The sequence below is a fragment of the Podarcis cretensis genome (genome assembly GCF_951804945.1).
Source record: "Podarcis cretensis genome assembly, chromosome: 1".
In the NCBI taxonomy this organism is placed as follows: domain Eukaryota; kingdom Metazoa; phylum Chordata; class Lepidosauria; order Squamata; family Lacertidae; genus Podarcis; species Podarcis cretensis.
Window position 1 is genome coordinate 35,147,729 of NC_137170.1, and position 21,071 is coordinate 35,168,799.

The 21,071-nt window shown below is 44.0% G+C and overlaps 1 protein-coding gene across 1 annotated transcript in view; it reads right to left on the minus strand.

Moving 5' to 3' along the window:
• Window positions 1–21,071, minus strand: part of PRORP (protein only RNase P catalytic subunit) — a 50,203-nt gene that overhangs the window by 20,278 nt on the left and 8,854 nt on the right. The window contains exon 5 of the mRNA XM_079954725.1: window positions 13,316–13,423. Within this exon, the coding sequence (XP_079810851.1) occupies window positions 13,316–13,423 (108 nt within the window). The remainder of the gene's footprint in view (window positions 1–13,315; window positions 13,424–21,071) is intronic.

Sequence of the window (21,071 nt, forward strand, 5' to 3'; positions counted from 1 at the left end):
TAAGCACACTGGCCTTTAACACAATGTCATACCAGAAATTCAAATATATTTCATTTTGTGTTTCTCTGAAATTAGGTTCTTAAACGGTTCTGTTTATACAGGAAGATTAAGAACGTGTTGATTCCTTTTGCATATGAAAAGTAATCTAAAAGCCTTTAAAAATTGAATGGTGGGTTGTATTCAGTGGTGGCTCTGTGCCTACCAGAGAGTAATCCAAGAAAGTACATCTGCTTTCCTAAAGCAAGGCACCCAGTTTACACTGACCTCCCTCCCATTTACTGCAGCCCTCTGCACCATATCCTGAATTGTTCCACAGGGACTGTGGAAAGCTACCTATTCCTGGGGCTTGGGAAGTACAAGGCGATACAGAAAATGGGTTGGTTTTTTGTTTTTGTTTTAAAGGGTGTTCCCCCACTTAATGAGCAGAGCAGTTTTTGAGCACAAAGCTCCAATTTGATTTTCTAGCCACAAGAAATGCAGTTCATTCGAATTTTAGTACATCATATGATAAAGTGGCAAAGATGAAAATTAACCTAAAACAATCCAGCTGCGAGAGATGCAATTGGTAAAGTCTCTCTGTCTTCAACCAGGAAATATATTTTATTCATTCTTTTTAACGGCGATCCTGGGGAAGGAAGTAGGAGCGTGCTGGCGAAACGTGCAGAAAAGAATGCAGAAGTTATGCAAGATGAACGTGATAACCTCATGAAGTGGAACAGCAGAAAGGGAATTCAGTTCAAAAATCCCTTATAAAGGGTGACATCCAATGGCAGCTATCCTTCAGCATAGTGAGCATTTCCTGATGGAAAGGAATTGTGCTTTCCTGCTTCTCCTCACTCTAGTCCCCCAACACACACACACACACACACACACGGCACTGGATTGGTTGAGGAGACAGAGGGCTGAAAAGCAGGGGAATATACATTATATGAGAGGCAGTCTGCGCTAAACAGGATGTCACCCAGTATCTATCTAGGGACCAATTACCAAAAAAATGTTATCAAGCAGGAACTAAGCAGCTAGAAAGAAGCCATCAAACAAGCTATATTGATCAGAAAAGCTGAAATCTGTGTCCTGAGTCAGCTATTTTAAAAAGTCAAAATATATTTATTCAACTTAAGTTTCGGCAGTAGCCATGCCTTCCCCACAATGAGGCACAAAGACTTGAAACACACTATATGTTCATGAGAAGGGTTGCCAAGAACAAAAAATTCAGCCTTTGCATGTTGTTACTGGCAGCTGTTACGGTCCAGGGACCACTGTACTGCCACTGGCACAAAATGGAAGGAAAATGTGCCTTCTGGAGAGTTCTTAAGAAACCACCTACTTTGCCAACCAATACCAACCTCCTTCTGCAGCTACAGTGGAGCACGTGGTGTGCTGAAGGCCATGTTTGTTCTGTCCCCCTTATGGTGCCAAAAATGGTCCATGCGTCAGCACCAATCGCACGCCCATGAGGAATTGCCTGTATACATGTGCTGATGGTGCAGCTCAGTGGGCATGGTTAATGCACCAGGATCCTCTGCAGCAAACAGAGTGTCTGCCTGCCTGCCTGTCTGCCTGCTGGGCCTCTGCAGGCAAACTAACACAGAAAAATGTTTCCCTAAATTGATAACCGCCCTATAATCTCTAGAGTAACAAACCACATCATGAGGATACCCGTCAAGACAACTCCGTATCAGTTTTAATGCATTTGGTATCTTAGGCCAGCAGGGCCTACCACCACTAACACACACCCTGCAATCTGCCCCCCTGAGTTGCCAATGATTTTGGTAGCAGTGAAAAAAAAAGAAAAATGGAAGTAGGTGGATCTCAGTGCCTTGCTGGAGGTGCAAATTGCCCCTCCCCTGGTCATCAGATCAATCATTTGATGAGCAGAGCAGGGGAGATAAGTATCTGTGCCTGCCTACGTGTTTGCATGCTAGAGTGTGCATGCCCAAACTGCACTAACTGCTGGCAAGTGGCCTCTGAAGGGCTGGCCAAGGGCAAATGAGGCCCTCGGGTCAGAAATGTTTAGCCACCCCTATTCTTAGGCAGTGATCTTTATCAATAGAGCTTACTTACAAGTACATTGTGTTTTAAAGAGGGATATTAATCTACAGAGCAACCTACCCAACATGCACTGTTGTTATCAGTGAAAGTGCAAACACCACACCCAGGCTCTTATGTAACCAGCTGTTGTAAATCCAAACACCAAAGAAGAAGAAAGATATGCAAACCCCACAAAGTTCCTTTGAGGATGCAGGTGTACTTTGAGCAACCAGCTAAGAGGCATGGATGCTCACCTGTAGCTACCCCATTTTAAGTGCTCCCAAAGGACAGCTAGATGACCTCATGGCTTTGAGTAACTCTTGTATGTTGATGAAATCCAGCTCTGCCTCTCTACCCCAACATTTTATTCCTCCAACCAATCTTGTTCCTTTATAGATGAAACTGCCTGCAAGAATGTCTCCATGGTGCCTCTAACTTCTTTCAAATCCACCCTTAAAATTCTGAGAACATGCACATTCTTAGGTTAAGCTATAAGAGAATGCAATTATTGCAGCTTCTTCTCTTTTTGTCCCTGCCCCTCCCAGCTCTGTGTTAATTTCTACACTGTAAACCACTTGGGGCAGGGATCCGTCCTCTCATTATTTGCAAAACAAGGGAACTGGGGGCCAGATGCGGCCTGGAGGCCAAATGCGGTCTTCCAGGCTTTTCTATCTAGCCTTGGAACACTTCCTAGGTCCCTCACCAGTCCAGTGTCACAATTTCCTGGAGTGCTTTTATCTGGCTGGAGTGGGTATTTGACCTGTGACAATGCATAGTTCTTGCATGGATGGAAAACGGAAATAAGGCAGGTGGGAGCAGGGGAGGGAGGGCAGTGAGTAGGTGCAAAAACCTCAGACGTGTTGCTATTATACAAAAAAAAAAAAAAAATTGCATCCATTGCTCTGCCCAGTTTTGCTTCTGGCTTCGCCCCACCCAGACTACCCAGAAGGCTGTTGCCCAGCCCCATGAAGAATTATGACCCTCAGGCTGAAAAAGTTTCCTATCTCAATGTACATGGATGGTAATAAAACAAATTAATCTGAGACCAAACAGCTTTGTACGAAGACATTTAAAAAGAGATTCTCTGTTTAAACACGAACCGGCAAAATTTAAAGGCATTTCTATGTATGAATTCAATATGCCCAGTATGTGAGTAGTGACCTAGATAAAACATAAAAATACCAAAGGAAGAATTTAACACACCTAAAAATCATCATCACCTAAAAAAACATGTGAATCCTTCAAATTCCAAATATTTCTCAAGGTGATACTTAGTTTTGTTCCTTGAACTCTCAGCTTAAATACACACACCCAACGTAAAATAGGTTGCTATAGGAATCACTTATTCAACAGTGACTCACCACGACAATTCCCTGAGCATTTACACAATTCAGAGATATTAGAGTGACGTTTTCGGTGACACAGAAGAACTACTGATGCAAAAGAGAAATGTAAATACAACTTTCCCACTAAAAAGGGATTTCCTATTCTAAATACTTGCTTTTGTGCCAACATGTTCGTTCCACTGAAATCATTACACTCACTGCAGGCAGCTATGTAGCAAGCTGGACACTTAAGCTAGTATTTTTTCAGGAAAAGCCACAGGGTACACGGTCTTCAAAGGATGGAAGCCTCATAGCAAAGATCCTGTCAAGGTATTTGACACCAGGCAAGCCCCACAAATAACCCAGGGATGCATTTTAAATAAAAGGACATGTTCTACTCATGTAAAAATGTGCTGATTCCCGGACCATCCATGGGCCGGATTGAGAAGGCAATTGGGCCACATCCGGCCCACGGGCCTTAGGTTGAGGTTGCCTACTGCTGTTTTTAGACCTAAAGAACTGTGGATCTTCTGTGTAATGCCTCTGAGCTTGGCCAGCCAGATATTTTGGACTTACAACTACCATCAGTCCCAGCCAGCAGCTGATGGAGTTGTAGTCCAAAACATCTGGAGAGCACCAGATAGGTGAAGGCTGCTCTATAGTCTTCAGAGGAAGTTAAGGGCTACTCAAATCAACAGCATTAAGTTTCACATTTGAACGTAACTATTTCCTCCATAGGAAGTAGGAAGGAGAAGTGAAACCTGTTAGATAAACAAACAAAACCAAAGGGAATTTCCTATTGGATTTTATTATTTTCCCACACTTCGCTATATTTATATTTTTATGTAGAACAGTCTTCCTCAGGAGGTGGTGGACTCTCCTTCCCTGGAGGTTTTTAAGCAGAGGTTGGATGGCCATCTGTCATGGATGCTTTAGCTGAGATTCCTGCATTGTAGGGGGTTGGATTACATGAAACCTGGGGTCCCTTCCAAGTTCTATGATTTATATCACCTTTCCTCCAAGGAGCTCAAGGTGGCATGCATAGTTTTCCTCCTTCCCATTTTATCCTCACAACAACCCTATGAGGTAGGCTAAGTTGAAAGTAAATAACTGGCCGAAGGTCACCCAATGAGCTTCGTGGCTGAGTGGCAATTTGATCTCTGGTCTTCCAGGTCCTAGCCCAACACTTCAACCACTACACTAACCTGGCTCTTTCCACGACCCCTCCTGCTTCTCAGTATTATCAAGAACAAACCAGATCTGGACTTACGTAACTAGTTTCTGTCTTAGGTGATAATTTCATGACAGGTTGATTGTTAGAAGGCAAAAAGGCTGCACTAGGAAGAGTTGACACAGAATGGGAGATTGCATAAAGGATTAAAGATGAGAGATTTAGAAAAAATGAACTTCTCATCTGAGGAGAAAGAGAAGAAGGTAAGACAACCTGATACAGTGTGCGTCATGTTTTAGAAAGATTCCCTGAGCAAACCAGGAAGAAACTCGCTGTGTACAGTACAAGTGGGAACACATTTCGGTTGCTGTAGCAACCACCAATACATATTGAGCAACTGAGGCAAGTCTGTTCTATGGCAAGCATTAAATACTCTCTACAGCACGGCCAAACATTACAAAACATAAGAAGCTGCCTGATACCATGTCAAACCATTGGTCCATCCGTTATTTCTACAGTAACTGGCAGCAGTTCTGCAGAATGTCAGATGGGGTTTCCCTCCCAGTCTTACCAGGATATGCAAAGGATTGAACTTGGGGCCTTCTGCATGCAAAGCAGGTGTTCTGTTACTGAACTACATTGCCCTAAACAATGTCTTCAGTCTTCAAATCGGTATTAGAAACTCAGATATATAAGTTAATTGCTAAATGGAACCTTAAACCTGGGTTAAAGTATGTTTAGACACTATTCCCCCCTCCCCCCCATGGAGTTTATTCTTAGTCTTATTAATTTCATTTCCATACCAGTTTATATTTTAAAGAATACATCTCAAAGTGGTTTACAACTCTTAAAAAAAATATAATCTAGAATAAAACAAATTCAAGCTTCCAGGGAAATATTTTAGAAATACTTCTCTAAGTGACATTTTGCTTTACCCATACTTATTTCCCTACTTAATTCATATAACTGCCCCATAGCAGAGGTACTCTAGCCAGTGTGGTGTAGTGGTTAGAGTGCCGGACTAGGACCTGAAAGATCAGGGTTGAAATCACCACTCAGTCATGAAGCTCACTGGGTGACCATGGGCCAGTCACAGCCTCTTCACCTACCTCACAGGGTCGTTGTAGGAATTAACTAAGGAGGGGAAGTGAACCATGTACTCCTTGGAGAAAAATGTGGGATATAAATGCACTAAATAAGCTCTTCTGCTTACCGGCATAAGAAAGCTGGTGAGGCCAGCCAGATGGAGATCCTGACATCCAGAGATCTCCATATACAGTGGTACCTCGGGTTACATACGCTTCAGGTTACATACATGTCAGGTTACACACTCCGCTAACCCAGAAATAGTGCTTCAGGTTAAGAACTTTGCTTCAGGATAAGAACAGAAATTGGGCTCCGGCGGTGCAGCAGCAGCAGGAGGCCCCATAAGCTAAAGTGGTGTTTCAGGTTAAGAACAGTTTCAGTTTAAGAATGGACCTCCGGAACGAATTAAGTACTCAACCCGAGGTACCACTGTAGTCGCAATTGGAAACATGCCAGTTGCAAAACACGCCTGGCTAATTTGGAACACTGCTTCAAATGGGAACATACACTAGGAACAGGACATGATCGTGCTGTGGCTCAACCTACCTTCCTACTGCAAAGACACCCATCCTATTTCTAACTTGCCCTGTTAGAAACGCAAGCAAAGGTCTGCAGCTTTCTCCCCAGCCATCCCCCTCCAAATGAATTTCCCTCCCAACTGGACACAGTTCTGGTATTAGAGCCTAAGTGTAGGGGGGAAATGAGTTTGGGCAACAGACTATGGGAACCCTCTCACTCACTTTGCCTATCACCATCTAAGAATGAGTCCCTGGATTCCCCCTGCTTGCCTTATACTTGATTTCAGTAGACCTGCATCAGCCACTATTATGTCTAGTTTGAGCCTCATGTGACCTAGAAAATAAGCTTGACATAAGCAGATTATGCGTTTCACCCACTTTCTCCTGAGTGTAGGCCAAGCAGCAGAATTGGGAGTGGGCGGGCACTGCAGAGTGAACTGTTCCACTTCACACATTCTGAATGCTCCCCTGCCTAAAGCAAAAACCCTCCTAGCAAGCTGAAAAGTAGCACAGTCAGAAGAAACCCTCCCCTGATGAATTTTCCCTGTAAGCAGAAAATTGGCTTGTGTGGGGAAGCATTCATTTCTTCAGCCTTCAGCCTGCATCTACAAATAGTGCAAACGCTTCACAAAAGAAAAGCTGTTCAAAAAACATGACTCAAAATGTGCTTTATGACCTACAATTGCCTACCACCTACATACGCATTACAGAAATATTTGAGTTGCCGCAGGACACCTTTACATTACGCATCTAATTTTCCTAAATTTCAAAATACAATAGGGATGAGTGTGCAATCAATCTGAACGTTTCCTTCATCCCCGCCTCCCGTCCCTCATTTACCCTTTACTTCTGGAAGGTTTTTTCCCTGCCCACTTTTGCATTGCATGGCAAAATTATTGAACCCTCTAATGCAACATGGCAATTGCTGATGTGAGACAACCCTAAATGGAAGATTAGGCAGCTGAGGTGCAATAGGTTTGGGTGGAAACCACAGCAGAAATGCAACTCCCAAAACAGATAGCCCCGATGGAACTCCCCCAATATACTTTGTCAGCCAAGTTTCAGCCTGGATGGCTGAAAAAGGTTGTAGCAGGGATATGCACAACCCAGAGGTGGGGCTCATCCTAATGCTCTTTCCTGTACCTCAGTGGTGCTACTTTACACCAGCCCTAGACTTAGTGTTGAGGCAGGGTTGGGGAAGAAGAAGAAGAGTTTGGATTTGATATCCCGCCTTACCACTACCTGAAGGAGTCTCAAAGCGGCTAACATTCTCCTTTCCCTTCCTCCCCCACAACAAACACTCTGTGAGGTGAGTGAGGCTGAGATACTTCAGAGAAGTGTGACTAGCCCAAGGTCACCCAGCAGCTGCATGTGGAGGAGCGGAGACGCGAACCCGGTTCCCCAGATTACGAGTCCACCGCTCTTAACCACTACACTACACTGGCTCCCAGTGGAATCTTTTTCAGCCCAAGGGCCAGATTTCCTCACAACCAAGCTTCTGGGGGCCACATAGCAGTGATGGGCAGGGCCAGAAAAAAAAGTGTGTGGAGGCTTTGTGCAATATCCTACATTCAAGTCACGCACAATTCAGACTTTTCTACACTCTCTGTACAAGCAAGCAAGAGCTATCAGCATGGTTCAAGGACACATTCCAGCCAGGCAAACAGCGCTCAAAGAATGGGTAGAGCAGAATCAGTGAAGAGCGTGGCATGGAAGGGGGGGGGGTGGCCTGAGGAAAGGCCAGACAGAGAGACCTGGAAGATTGCATTTGCTCACCAGGTTTGAGGTCTCCCCCCTCCCCCCCTCAGGTAGCACATTTTGGTTCCGCATACACACAGTTCCCACCTATCAGTTTTCTTCCTTCTCAACATCACTTCACAATACAGTGGTACCTTGGGTTACATACGCTTCAGGTTACATACGCTTCAGGTCACAGACTCCACTAACCCAGAAATAGTACCTCGGGTTAAGAACTTTGCTTCAGGATGAGAACAGAAATCGTGCAGCGGCGGCAGCGGGAGGCCCCATTAGCTAAAGTGGTGCTTCAGGTTAAGAACAATTTCAGGTTAAGAACAGACCTCCAGAACGAATTAAGTTCTTAACCCGAGGTACCACTTTATTCCCTTCTGCTACAGTTGTGTGCCACTTATTAAATAAAGGCAAGCTCTCTGTGTTACAATACAAGGCCTATACAGTGGTGCCTCGCAAGACAAAATTAATTCGTTCCGCAAGTCTTTTCGTCTTGCGAGTTTTTCGTCTTGCGAAGCACGGTTTCCCATAGGAATGCATTGAAAATCAATCAATGCGTTCCTATGGAAACCGCCTTCAGACCAGGTCCGGGGACAGTCTGTCCCCCGACCTCTTCTGAAGGCCGGCGGGGGGGCGAAAGTCTTTGCTTCCCCAGGCCTGCCTTTCCGGGACAGCGGAGACTTCTCCGCTGTCCCGGGGCGATCTTAAAATGCTGGCAGGCGGCAGCGAAGGCTTCGCTGCCGTCCCACAGCATTTTAAAAGCCCCCGGGACAGTGGAGACTTCTCCGCTGTCCGGGGTGATCTTAAAATGCTGGCGAGCGGCAGCGCTGCCACCCGCCAGCATTTTAAAATCGCCCCGGGACAGCAGATGAATTCTCCGCTGTCCCGGGGCGATTTAAAAGCCCCCGGGAAGGCAGGCAGGGGGGACAAAGACTTTTGCCCCCCGCCCGCCTTCAGAAGAGGTCCAGAGGGCTCTTCAAGCTGCGGATAGCAGCCTGCTGCCCCGCGAGGGGCGCTCTTAAGTAGAGCGCCCCTCACGCGGGGCAGACATTCGCAGCTTGGGGAGCCCTGCAGGACTTCCCCTGCAGGGCTCCCCAAGCGGCGAATGTCTGCCCCGCGCGAGGGGCGCTCTGCTTAAGAGCGCCCCTCGCGGGGCAGCAGGCTGCTATCCGCAGCCTAGGCGGGAACTCTTCTGAAGGCTGGCGGGGGAGGAGGGCTTTCCTCCCCACCGCCAACATTCAGAAGGCTGTTCTGAATGTTGGCGGTGGGGAGGAAAAACCCTCCTCCCACCGCAAGCCCGGGAACAGAGGAGAAGCCCTTCGTGCCTTGTCCTCTGTTCCCGGACCTCCCACCGCAAGCCTTAGGACAAGTCCGGGAACAGAGGAGAAGGCGCGCAGCGCTTCCCCGCTGTCCCCGGAGATTTCCCTATGGGCTTTCGTCTTGCGAAGCAAGCCCATAGGGAAATTCGTCTGGCGAAGCCGCTAAAAAATCGGAAAACCCTTTCGTCTTGCGGGTTTTTCGTTTAGCGAGGCATTCGTCTTGCGGGGCACCACTGTATTGCCTGATGTCTTGAAATTGCCAAACACACAGCCACATGCTATTTTCCTGCGCTGCATTTTTGTTCAGATCCCTCGGTGTTAGACTCCCATGGGAATTATTCAGAAATGTTTGCTTATCAAGTCATGTCTCAGCTCTAGAGCTGGTTTTAAATGCCTCCAGTATCAGCCCCGAAACATGTAAAGTGAGAATACAGGATCACGTGCCTCTGATACACATCTCAAGGTGGCCTTTTGTTCAGGTTTGCCTTGTGTGTATTTTGTATCTCCACCCAGGTCTTTCAGTCTGTTTTAATCTCAGCGAAGAGTGTTTTTAAGTTGTGTTACATACACACCATAATATCAGTCCTTCATTCTCTCTCCTCTTTCTGGGTGCACCGCCCCCCCCCCCCCGCCCGAAAGCGAGGAACAATTCTAAACTCAGAGCAAGGAAGACAGGAAGAGGAGGAAGTGTTGCACCAGAAAGCCTCCCTAATGCTTAGGAAAAATAGAAATGGGATCCCTGGCATTTCCCACCATATCCTTGCAACAACAGAAGCAGGGGTGGAGCGGAAAGCCCCTGCATTCCTCCTGGGAGACTACAATGGTGCAGCTTTTGGGCGACTGCAAGTAACAAGGGGAAGGAAAGGACTCAAAGTTCAGGCTGACAGTGAAGCCCACCAATGCTGCCTTGCAGGCACTTAATCTAGAAGTTCCTCTTTTCCTCACTTGCCCCGTGGCGGCGTCTCGTCGGCTGGTTACTGAAGACAAATTACATGCCAGTTAGCTCAGCTGGTTAGAGCATGGTGTTGATAATGCCAAGGTCACGGGTTTGATCCCCACATGGGTGCATATTCCTGCATTGCGGGGGGGTTGGACTAGATGACCCAATGGGTCCCTTCCAACTCTATGAGTCTATAATTCTGTGATTCACATTTACATCACAGCAGCCTGTGTGATAGCTTGTTGGGGCCTGAATGCAGAAGCCCAAGGGCAGAGATCTACTGCGGATCTTGTATGCTTAGATCTCACGGTTGTCACCAGGTGCAAGTGGGGATCAGTCAGACCATCTGCCTTTGCTCTGATGGTGGAGCAGTCCCTTCCGCTTGTCACAATTCAGCCACCGGCTTCCAGTTTGCCCAGCTCAAGCCACTGAACTCAGGGACCCCAAGCTAGAGAACATACCCTCCAGGTGTGGAAATCAGGTATGGCTGCTCACAAACTTAGCCTGGCCCTGCGGGAGTAGCTTAAGTTTTGACACTGACCTTTCAGAGTTTTCAGAATTATTTGTTTAACAAAACAAAAACACACAGTATCTGATTAACAGAGATGACTCTTAGATAACACCACACTTCCTTTAGCTTGGACATGTAAGAGAACAGTGTGTACACTTTCTGTTTTACCTCATAACATGCTAAAAGTGCTCCCATTCCAAGCTGGGAATTCCATCAATGTGTCTGATAAGATTGTTTCTTTTGTTCCTCCACACACATCTAGAATCTCCTTCCTATTATTCTACTCAACTCCTATATGCGTTTGCTTGACAATTCCAGACTTAGAAGAAATTTTTTACAACAACCTGTACAAATGTGGGGTGAGGATGCTTTCCCCTTATCCTCGTTTTTCATGTGGAAATTAAAGGCCTGTGAGAGATTACTTTCGTTTAACTAAAAGCGACATATCTGGAGACCTAACAGGATGTTGTGTTAGATTACCACAATGATTTTGCAGCTTCTGCAGAAGACATCAGGGATTTTCTTTTCTAGTCAGAACATTACATAGCTTCCTTTTTGCTGGGCTGCATTCCTCTTCAGTTACATACGCCTGCTAAAATCATTTTTGCCACGATTATTATCAACCCCAAATGTTGACTACATGTTGTGTTGGGGGAGGGGGTGCACACAGAAGTTAATCTCGGAATGTAGCCCCTTTGCATGTAGAACATGCCATGTGATTCGGTTCTTACACTGTGTATTCATATAGTCCTGATTGGAGGTATATCTAGGCTCCTTTGCACCCTTGGCAAAGGATCCTGCACACCTTGTCTAGGTGCCCAGAGCAGCGGAACAGCGGCCCAGGGAGCGCATGCCCGATTTGGAAAGAGTGCGAAAGGCGTGGTTTTTGCACACACCTCTGAGTCTGTGCCCTTGGCAGGCACCAGCCTGACCAACCCCAAGGTACGTCCCTAGTCCTGATGCCCAATGATCCAACTGCCAAAACTGAAACCAAGGTGGGGGAAACACCCTGGTAGGGTGTTTTTGCACATGGGGATGTATGCAACCAATCTTCTTCTTTTTTGGCGATCACTTGCAGCCAAGTAAGATTGTTCTTCATAAACACGGTGTTTGGATTTGGGATGGGTTTTTGGAAGGCACCTGTGCATGAATTTGTTTGATGTGTGTAGATTAGTGCACGCTGACCAACGCACAGTCTTCGCAGTAAGGCTCTATTCCAATGATATGAGTAATCACAATGACCAGTAGATTCTTATCAGCTGCAGCCTTCATCCACCTTCACAGCCGCTGTAACATACTGCCTGTTATCTTCCACCTGTTCTGCCGTTGAGGACTTTTTGGACCATTCTTTGTCTAGCTCCTCCCCTTTGACCTTACTGCCTTGGGTGACCCTGCTGGGAGTACGAGTCTCCTGACAGCTTCACTCACAAGGGTCACAGGAACATGAAAGCCCATTCAACACAACAAGATGATGATCCAGCGAGTGAGTATGCAATCAATGACACAAACTGGCACATGTCTTGGATTTGCATTGACGTACTGCATGTTTCTATACTGGCTCACCACTGTTCCTCACATCAACTCTGAGCTTCTTCTCCTTACACCAGGGCTGAGCTGCCAGTTATCAGAAACCATACTGAGTTCTCACTGCACCTTCTGCAAAACTTGTTCAACTTACCAGTACACGACAACAAGTAAATCCCTGCTTCCACCAGCCAATAGTTAGTGACTTAGCCACAGATATGAAAAAACCAGGAAAGATACGTTACAGGGTTAAGGAGAGTAATAGCAAGACCATTACGCCATGTTTCTGATAAGGCTTTTGTGCACCACCACAGCCTCAGTTAATACTCTGCCAGATGCAAAAGCTGTACGATTTCTGTCAAAAGCTGGTAAGAGATCACCCTGTCAAACAACCACAAGCTAAAAAAGCAATTCCCATGGCAATGGATGTTTTAGTCCAAAGACTGTATGGAGCTAGAGGGACAGCATCCACTATGCAAAAAAAGTGGCAACAAGAACTCTAGACACTCATGATTTTAAAAAGGTACCTCACCTCTGAGGTGCTTCTTTTTTTTGTGCCCAATCACTAACTAAACTGATGTCAAGAGGAGACCTTGAATTCCTCCCATCCCAGTGGCTGCTTCTCATGACAGATTTCACACTAAACTTTGATTGTATGCATGGGGATACCTGTTGGAAGTGGCAATGATCAGCACAGTGCACAAGTGGGCTGTGCCTATCTGGAAACACCTCTCTCACTCTTGTCTGCAGTCAATTCATTCTTTTCCTACAGGTCCTCATCCCTGGTATCCCTTGAACATTTCCCTGAACATTTTACTTAGAATGGGGGTCCTCTATAAATAATGGCGTAAGCTTTCTGTGCATGGATTCTAACATGCTGGCCATGTCCAAGTTATCATATTTCAGCATAATAAGAGGGTGTGAAAGAGCCTTATGGCAGCAAATGCAGCCCCTTTCCCTGCTTCCTAAACACTAGGAAGTAAACAAACAAACCTTCAGTTAACCAGAGTTTCTCAGTTAAGACAAAATGAGAAACTATGGTCGATGGCTCCAGGAAAAGCCAGAATGCTAAACCATGATTTGAAGCGGTAAAATAGCTATTACACACACACAGTTATTTAAGAGATAGAATGGTACTTACAGTTTGAGATGGAACAGCTTTGTTGTAAACTCTGCTAACGTTGAGTCCATCAATCACAATATCAAAAGGGGGACACTGATTCACGAATGTCTGAAATTCTTCAAGTTCCTAAAAAAAATAGATAGAGAGAGGGTAAGAAGTTGAAAGAAAAGCAACAATGAAACATAACTGACTTATTATATACCCTGCTATTTTTGTTTTTTTCAACCAGATTTTATATATTCAATGAAAGAAAATAAATTGGTAATGGGCACAGAATTCAGCAACCAGGCTATCTTTTATTGCTCTTTTTACTGCAGGTAAGTTTCTAGTCCTTATGCTTGCAATGATAAGCTTCAATGTATATGGGCAATATATTATGAAGATTCAGAAGTCAGAAATTTAGAACTTCTACAGCCTGCATATTTATTTATTTATCTATTTTTATTTTTATATATCTATATTAATTTATATATCTAAGTCTATATAAAAAACTGATAATTAATGTATGCTAATTTGCATATAAGTTTCAGAAATCCACTTTTCTTGGCACAATACAAGGATACCCGAGCACAGAATTGATTTTTTTTTTAATTACTGAGTACATATTAGCCCCAACTCTAAACAGTTGATAGGAACATATCCTGGAAATTTTATTTTTTATACTTGCAGTAGCTACACAGCTTATTTGTTCTCTTTAGGCCTAAACATAATGTTTATGAACTAATTTCTGCCATATTTAGGATGGAGGTGCCAATCAAGCTTATCAAATCATTTTTAGAACTCCATGAAGTGGTACAGACATATCTGAAAAACTACTCTGAGCGATGTCGGCAATCCACTTTGGGTTGAGTTATCCATGTGTGCTGTTTTAATTCATTACTTCCAGCGTTTGCAGAAATGAAACTGGGAAACTGTGGTTTTCCCAACCCCTCTCAATTCCTGGTAATCTGAGTAAAACCTCTCTCATAGCAAGTAGCAGCTGCCTCTTAGCGGGCAACCAAGAAACAACAACTTCCTCTACCAGTTCTTTTGCAGTCGCTGCAGAAGAAAACACAATCCAAAATGAAAGCATAGAAAAAGGAACATCACACAGGGCATGGGCAGGAGGTCTGGAGGCTGTGGAAATACAGGAGTGTGTTTTGGGCTAGGTGTATTGCAGGACAGGGAAGCAGTAAAGTCAGAGGCCTGAACTTCACAGAGGAGTCTGAAGTAATTATCCAAACTTTTTGCTGTGCATAAATTATTTTAGTGAGCAAAATAGTACCAATGGTGCTCAACATGTAGTTAACAAGATGATCAAGCTATGCTGCACTCCTAGGACAAAAAACCCCCGAGCTCTTTTAGCTTCTCATTCAATTACCTAAAACAAAAGGACATTTTGATTTACACGCATGATTTTGAAGGGGAAAGTTCACCAGTGTGCAAAGAATCAAAGAACACAAAATAGGCCCAAATGGACAGAGTGGGGGTAACAATACAATCCTATACATGTCTGCTCAGAAGTAAACCCCAATGAATTCACTGGCACTGACTCCCAAGCAAGTGTATCTAAATTGCAACCTACAGTTCCACTTTCAATCAGGTAGGATGCAGATGAAGTAAAACTACTGAAATCAACTGAGAATTGCAGGATGGCAAAGCAAAGTACTTGGGGTGGCTAGGATTTTCTTTTCATTTTTGCCCTACAACGTGGCAACCAGCAGATCTTGAGAAAACCCAGTTCTCCCAGTCTTATCAATAATACATGTGACAGTGCACTTTGTTCCAACGTTTGACATTAGTCACCGACATTAGTCACTACCTCCACATTACATTTTTAAAACCTACATTTCGAATCCTGTTCTTGCTTCTTCTTTTTTTTCCAAAATACCTGACAGCAAGTCTTCTGGGAACTCCCTATTGCTTTTGTTACTCAAACTGCCTCTCAGGGGTTATTGCAGGTGCATTTCCCGAAATGAACCATGTCAACTCACACATATCACCAAAGCCTTCTAATTACCCTAGACACTTCTGCAGCACAAAAGGAAAGCAAAACTGACATGCTAATATTTCCCCCCCCCCCCCGGGGAATCTGCTATGGCTTGTTACCAATAAGTTTACACCTAAGGACAAGCCCTGCGGATGCACCATAAACACTTCCCATTCTGACCCCAATAGTATTGCCAACCATTCTACCAAAAAATATCTAATCAGTCAGTGTTTGCAAGTTTCTCGCTCTTGCACCAGCTGTAACCCTGTACAGAATTTCCCCAATCAGTGCCACTTCGGAGACATATGAAAACCACTTCCCCTATAAACTCTGCTAGTAGCTCAGGTCATCTGAGTGGGCCTATTCCCAAGTTTCTCAAACTGTACAACCTCAAGAATGAGAACCTGGCCTTTTTTCTTTTGGTTGGTTGGTTGTGGCCCCCTCATTATGGCCTGCTAAGGCTTGCTTAATTCGGAGGATTTCCATGAGCCAATTGGCTTTTATAAGCTCTGCTTTGCACCTTTCATATTTTTTAAATCAGTACTGATTTTACTTATGTTGGAAATGCTGCATGTCCATGCTGGTTTTTATGTAGGATTATATTACATGCAAGAGTGTCGTCTGTAAAAGGGCCTTTGCAAACTTATAACATGAACGCATCAATAATATAATTACTTTGCCAGCTTTCTAAACTGCCTCTCGTGAAAGGCCAAGAGGAGGTCACATGGGGACCACAAAAGGGGAGAGTGAGAGGAAGAAGGCAATTGGGTAGGAACCTGCGTATGCTATGAGCAGAAAAAATGAACTAAAAATGGAGTTTGTGGTATGCAAGATGAGGTGACAGCTCCGTGTGGGGAAAGATTGCTCCAAAATGACAACCCAAAAATGAAAGGAAGACTCCCACATACTTTAGCTACCCGAACAGCATTTTCATTCAGTTTGCAAAGCTAGTTTAAAAGTGCTTAAGAACAAACAAGACATGAGGGCACTGCTGTTTCCCAGCAACCATTCAGAAGGATGTGGCCTTGGATCCTGGAAGTGGCGTATTATAGCCATCATGACCAGCAGCTGTTAAGCATGTGATGCAATGTGAAGTGGAATCCAACAGATTTAGGCCTTAAAAAGTTTCCCTATGAATACAGCATCGAAGAGTGATTTTTTTACAGGCTCAATCTCTTGGTAGAAATATTTTGGCACATCCTTCAGAAGCAGGAAATTAAATTTTTCTGTGAACTTTTTCTCTCTCCAAACACCACTCAACCAAATTAGACTGAAATTAATTAAGTGAAATGAAATTAGAGCTTGAGCCGAACAATGAGATGAGAAGGGGGGTGGGGTGGAAATAGAATTGAGTTAATGAATCATTAAACTGTCACTGCAGCTCTTTGGCTAACTAACAAATGGCTGAAAGGTGATAATTAGCTACCATTACAGTCAAATTCATCTAGTTATTTCCTTCTTGTGATAAGTAATAGGGCTGACTGAGTAGCTTCGAAGAGTCAGTCGACCACAGGTGTGCACTGGTGCATTGATGACTTCCACTAAGAGTAACAAGTAAACAACAAATATCTGGAAAGGACAGCGATTAAGGCGTGATTCCAGCTGTCTACCTGGAAACTCTGCTTGCTGGTCTCAGTCAGACTCTGTTGAGCTCAGAGGAAGTGAGAGAGTGTACAGCAGTGGTATCTCTGATGTCTTTACCGATGCTTCTCTAACGCACATGGTGGCACAAAAGAAGGATTCCACAGGCGTCAATCATCCATTCATTTATATTTGGTTTCACAAGCTGGTTTCAGAAAGAAAAATACCTGAGTTGGATCACTGTGTGACTGATTAGGGAGGGGAATGCCAGCCATGTGTCTTCAGTGACTCACTGTGGCTTCACGAGAAAGGGCCTCGTGTGCATCCACCTGATCACAAAGGCAGATCACCTCACTGAGTACGAAAAATTAGTAACCAACCGTTCCATAACGGCGTCCATAAAACTACTTATCCTCTCAAGCCCAGGAAGAGCCAGCAGCCTTCTCTGCCATAATGGAAACAGTAATTTATACATTTCTTGAGATATGGGAATTGAAGTTACATTTCAGGGAGCTAGTATTCTAGGGTTTTTTTTTACATCAACGTTTCTTTGAAACAAGGGTTTTAAGTCATTTTCCACAGTAAGCATGCACATCAGTTCCCAGCAGCAGGAAGATTTAGAAATTATGTTACACAGGAACTGAAAAATTCAGTCTTAAATGGATACCACGCTAATTGCTGAACAGCTCAGTGATGTTTCCCCTGTTGTCCAGCATTCTTTACGTCTTTTAATAAGCCTACAATCAGGATGTTATTTCAGTTAAAAGGCCCTGTGCTGTAGCAAATACTGCTTTTCCTATTAAAATAAGTTAAAATTAAGAGCAACGTCACTGACACAACCTCTTGAGACTGCAGGCATCTCAGTCACTACATCATAACATATAATTTGGGCAAGGATACGTGCAAATATGCCTTAATAATAATAATAAAACATTAACGGAACAGATGCCTTTCTCTATCTACATCTGATCTCAGGCAGCTGCTGCAAGAGCTATTATTAGTGAGAAATGGAATCTCCCCAAACATCCAATACTTGCAAAACAAACATTCTATTATCAAGGCTAAGACTAAAGCTTTTCCCACAACAAATCCCTTCCAGAAAAGCCCCAGCTTTGTGTTAAAAACTCCAGCCATTTCTAACCATGGTAAGTTCCCAAAATATGTAGCAGAAGCCAAATAATTACTCAAAATAATGATTCACTTTTAGCAATCATCAAATTATAGAATCATAGAGTTGGCAGGGACCCCGAGGATCAACCCACCAACATAACATACCCATAGGTTCTCTCCCTTTAGTGGCCTGCTAATTATAGATGCATGTGCATAAGAACAGTCCTACTGACCCAGACAAAAGGCTGATCTAGTCCAGCATTTCACTCCCAACAGTGGCCAGTCATATCCTCCTGGAAAGGAGGACACAGGCCTTCCCTACAGTTTGCCACTCAGCAATGGGAATTCAGTGGCATACTGCTCCTGATAATGGAGGTTTTATTTCTCTGTTGGACAGACCTATCCCCCATAAAATTTATCCCACCTGTGCGTATGTAGCTGCCGCCATATCTTGTGGCAGCCAATTTCATTAATAACGACTCTTTTCATGAAGAACTCTCTTTCTACTACTGGGATGGCTCAGTCGGTAGAGTATGAGACTCTTAATCTCAGGGTTGTGGGTTTGAGCCCCAACTTGGGCAAAAAAAATGCTGCATTGAAGGGGGTTGGACTAGATGACCTGCGTGGTCCCTTCCAATTTGACAATTCTATGATTCTACTACTGCCATTGAAGCTCAAGTTTCTTGAGCCACACATTAAAATTATATCTATAAATACATATACATAGGTAAAAGCTAAAGGACCCATGGATGGTTGAGTCCAGTCAAAGGTGATTTTGGGGTGCTTTTCAGGCCAAGGGAGCTGGCGTTTGTCCACAGACAGCTTTTCGGGTCATGTGGACAGCATGACTAAACTGCTTCTGGTGCAATGGAAGACCGTGACAAGTGCCAGAGCGCACGGAAACGCCATTTATCTTCCTGCCACAGTGGTACCTATTTATCTACTTGCACAAGTGTGCTTTCAAAATGCTAGATTGGCAGAAGCCGGGGCAGAGCAATGAGAGCTCGTCCCATGACATGGATTCAAACCTCAGTGGTTTAGACCACAGTGCCACCCATGTCCATACATATACAGTGGTACCTCGGGTTAAGTACTTAATTCGTTGCGGAGGTCCATTTTTAACCTGAAACTGTTCTTAACCTGAAGCACCACTTAAGCTAATGGGGCCTCCCTCTGCTGCTGCTGCTGCCACGCGATTTCTGTTCTCATCCTGTAGCAAAGTTCTTAACCCGAGGTACTATTTCTGGGTTAGCGAAGTCTGTAACCTGAAGCGTATGTAACCTGAAGCGTATGTAACCCGAGGTACCACTGTACATATACATATACATATACATATACATATACATATACATATACATATACACTTCCTTCCTTTCAGGCAGATTGATTGATTGATTTAAATTTTCAATCTTGCCTAGCTTTCCAAAGAAACTCAAGGTGGCTAACAATTAAAAGAGCAAGACAACACAAAGCAAAAACAATCCCTGACTCAAAACCAATCACAATGTCAAAGTATTACCATAAATCTAAATACAAATTTAACAATTCCAAACTCTTGTCAAAATAAAACACAAAGTGAACAGCTTAGGGCCTTTTTAAAAAGCTCCATCTTTTTAAGTGATTGCAGCACTATAAGGATATGTCCTGACACATTGTGCCTGGCAAGACTTTACATAGGGTGGCTAAAGGTAAAAAGGCAAAGGACCCCGGATGGTTAATTCTAGTCAAATTCGACTTTGGGGTGCAGCACTCACCTCACCCCTAATCCTAGTTAATGCCAACCTTGCCCAACAAGTTCAAGGGATCTGGAGTAGGCCCTCAAATTATGACAATAGCATATAAAGAGAAACATACAGAAGACTTTAAAGTACCAAAGTTAAACTGTTAAGGGCTTAAAGAGTTAACACCAACAGAAAGGCCTGACAGAAAAAATAGCCCCGTAACCAGCATCAACACTAGTCAATCTACTCTTGGCCACTGCAGCAAAATTACTTTCCTTATCAAACACCTCCAACCCCCTAAAACCCCATCATTTCCTGTTCCTGAACATGTGAGGAACAGGTCAGGAAATGAAGAGGCTCTTGGGATTTTGAGACAGACATGTTTAACACAAAAACATGTGTGTTTTTCTGTGACTGATAGCTAAAAAACTGTTAAGTGGTAGATACAGAGGAGCTGCACACTTGCATATACTCTCATTTGTACAGTAAAACACACGATTAATGGAAATAATGATGACTGCATTTGGAAACAATGCTGGCCATGAAACACAGTTAGCAAAATTAGGTTGTACATGCCTTAATGGTGGTGACCACGCACTTTGAGCACTTTGCTCCTCTCTTCCTAGAGCAGGGGAAAACCAATCAAACGGCTAATTCTGTGTTACAGCCAAACCAGTACTTGTGCTTTGTTTCTCCCCAACAAATCATGATCGGGAGGCCTGGGCTGAATTCAAAAGTTAAATCCAACTATGGATTCCCCCACGTCTGGTCCCAAACACACCTCCTCATTATTTCTGATAAAAGCCCCACTAGGGAAGCCACTATTATTAGCCAACACGGCACAAAGTGAACTTAAACAGAGATTAAAAAAAGAAAAAGAATTTGCCTAAGGCTGTCAAGATTATTTCATGGACGAGGCACGATTTGAACTGGGAGTTTGCTCAGCCCATAGTTGGTCCTAACATAGGAAGCGGCTTCATTGAACTACATCGCTACAACTAGTTTAAAGAGCAGCAAACTCCCTAAATCAGAAATACAGTCGTACCTCAGAAGTCAAACGGAATCCGTTCCGGAAGTCCATTCAACTTCCAAAACATTCAGAATCCTGCAGCCAATCGGAAGCCACAGAAGCCCCATTGGACATTCAGCTCCCAAAAGAACGTTAATGCTCACTTCCGGTTTTTGATCGTTTGGGAGCCGGAACGTTGAACTCCCAAGGCATTCGGGAGCTGAGGTACGACTGTAACAGCATATTTCACAGTAGAAGGATTCCTACTTTACAAATCAAAGCATTACTATGCTGTTCCTTTTGTAGAAGAGTGAAGAATTTGTAAATGGCACAACTCCATGAATGTGATCCTGAAAGAAATGCCCTGATCCATTAGTAACTGAC